The sequence below is a fragment of the Rhincodon typus genome, unplaced genomic scaffold (genome assembly GCF_021869965.1).
Source record: "Rhincodon typus isolate 14 unplaced genomic scaffold, sRhiTyp1.1 hic_rhity00003270, whole genome shotgun sequence".
NCBI lineage: Eukaryota > Metazoa > Chordata > Chondrichthyes > Orectolobiformes > Rhincodontidae > Rhincodon > Rhincodon typus.
Window position 1 is genome coordinate 1 of NW_025968908.1, and position 2,644 is coordinate 2,644.

Genomic DNA, 2,644 nt, shown 5'->3' on the forward strand with positions numbered 1-2,644 from the left:
GGGGAGGAAGAGAAGGTGCAAGACCCAAACGATCACGGCAAGCAATTGGGAAGAGGCCAATGACAGAGGCTGGCTCCTGTTTGTAAGTGTCCTGGGAGGCAGTGTCGTGTCTATTCCAGTGGTGATGATTGTCCGAGAGATTGCTTTAGGTGTTGCGCACTCCCATGGCTTGCTCCAGTTCCTGTCTCCGCTGTTGTATCTGAACGAGGAAATGAAGACTCATTAGAAATGACAGAACTTGCATTTCTCTAGTGCCTATCACAGGCACCAGTCACATCCAAGTGCTGCACAACCAATGGAGTAAGTGAGGGCATCGTAAGAATCACATCAGCGTATTACTGTGGGATCTTGCTCTGCACAATCAGTGAGATAATGTGCTGGTATTTGATATTGGTGCTGGGGAGATCTCATTGGAGCTTAGGAAAGTGAGAGCTCACCCTCTCGCAATTCTGTCACTCAGCCTCCAACCTGTTGAGTGACCCAGCCTGTCCTGCTCTCTGGGGGACTGAGGTCTGATCTGTGATGACCCTATGAGAGATGAAATTCCACCTCTTCAACGTCTTTAAATGGGAAGCCCCTTTGGTTCAGCCTCCCCCACCATCCCCTCGCAGTCTGATCCCTCAGGAGGACAAGGGAGTGAAAGGTTAACGGAGGACAAACAGCAAAATGAAGCAGAGTCTGATCAGATCAGTGTGGGATTATACTTAATGGAGCAGCAGGCTGGAAGGGCAGAGTGGCCTCCTCCTGCTCCTAATTCACGTGATTGTAGACATTGGCCATGATCGATCACAACAGTGCGGCGCTCCCTCAGCACTGAGCCTCTGACAGTGTGGCACTCCCTCAGCACTGACCCTCCGACAGTGCCCACTCCCTCAGCAATGACCCTCCCCCAGTGCCCACTCCCTCAGCACTGACCCTCCCCCAGTGCCCACTCCCTCAGCACTGACTCTCCGACATCAAGCCATTGGTTCAATACCACATGGTCTGACTGTTGAGTCTCATTTCTTTGTGGAAGGGCTGGGGAGGGTTAGTGTGGTGGTAAAGCTGCCTCGAGGAGAGTTACCTTGCAGTAGAAGTATCTGCTGACAGCTTCCTGTGACCACGGTTGCTGATAAAAATCAGCTCGTCGCTCGTCCTCTGGATTCCCAACCACATCCGTCATGATCTGTTCAAACAAATAATCCCCATTCTCAGTAATTCACAAATGCTGTGAGCTCCCTCCTCTCAAGAGATACCGACTCACAAATTCATCCCTGGCCCCCTCTCGACCTGACTTCAACAATCTCCTCTCAACTACACCAGGAACAGGAAGAGGCCATTCAGCCCATCTGACCAATTCCACCATTCAGTTGAATCTTGGCTGATCTGTATCTCAGTTCCGTAGTGTTAGCATCCTGTTTGATTCTGCGCCTTGGTCACCCCTCACCTTCAGCTCAGTGGGTGAGTAGGATCAGATCACAATTCCCTTTGCTGGGAACGGTCACACAGTGAATGGGCCAACACCAATCGGAAGGTTTTTTCTAAACCCCGTCTGGATTCCAGCCCCAACAGAGGGGAGTTTGTCTCTCTCTCTCTCTTTCAGCTTAAACATCTCAATCGTTCCTGGAGTCTCTGTGCTTTTACAGATTGCCCACGGCCGGAACGTTCTCAGTTCTCCTCGCCTTTGTGTTTGGTTGTGACTTCAGTCACTTTGCTCACACTCTATGCCTACTTTGGATGGTGCTGCAACTGAAGGTCAGCCATGATTGAGTAAGTACAAAGGGTGGAGTGGCCTGCTCTTGCTCCTGCTCCTTATGCTCTTACAGACACTCAGAGAGACTTGTCAATCACAAGGAATTCTTAGTGAATCTCAGGCAACTGCTGGGAGCCCAGAAACGACCAACGTGCTCATGAACAGCAGCTTCAGAGAGCAGTTCAGTTTACACAGCCTGGACATACATGTTGTCAACTTGAATAAACTGTGTGATTTCTTGTCCCTTCCCTTCTGGGCTCACCACCTGCTTTTGGTTACTCTCAGTCTAAAATGTCATGACCTCACTCCTCACCTTTATTTTTCCTCTTTTCCTTGACTAAGAGTCAATCATAGATTCCCTACAGTGTGGAAACAGGTCCTTCAGTCCAACATATCCACATCGACCCTCAAAAGCATCCCACCCAGACCCATTCCCCTAATTTCCCATGTCTAACCCACCTAACCTAAACATCCCTGGGCACTATGGGCAATTTAGCATGGCCAATCCACCTACCCTGCACATCTTTGCGTTGTGGGAGGAAACCAGAGCACCCGGAGGAAACCCACGCAGACGCGGGGAGAATTTGCAAACGCCACACAGACAGTCACCCCGAGGGTGGAATCGAACCCAGGTCCTTGGTGCTCCGAGGCAGCAGTGCTAACCACAGAGCCGCCCCATGCTCAGGAAAATCAGAGAAAGGTTACAGCACAGGAAGAGGCCAGTCCGCTCATTTTGACTGCTCTATGTGACTGTGAGAGCAACTCAATGAGTCAATCTCACCCACAGAATTCAAAATATTTCCTGTGCTGAAACTTCTCCAAATTGCCCTTTGAAAGCCTCAACTAAACCTGCCTCCCCCATACCCTCAGACAGTACATTCCAGACCCTAACCCCTCGAGTGACCCTGCCTC

The 2,644-nt window shown here is 50.5% G+C and overlaps 1 protein-coding gene across 1 annotated transcript in view; it reads right to left on the bottom strand.

Moving 5' to 3' along the window:
• Nucleotides 1-6: 6 nt before the first annotated feature.
• The window catches only part of LOC109925524 (SWI/SNF-related matrix-associated actin-dependent regulator of chromatin subfamily D member 3), an 18,046-nt gene continuing 15,408 nt past the window's right edge, over nucleotides 7-2,644 (bottom strand). Inside the window, 2 exon segments of the mRNA XM_048593608.1 lie at nucleotides 7-199; nucleotides 1,064-1,165. Coding sequence (XP_048449565.1) covers nucleotides 146-199; nucleotides 1,064-1,165 — 156 coding nt within the window. The 3' untranslated portion in view covers nucleotides 7-145.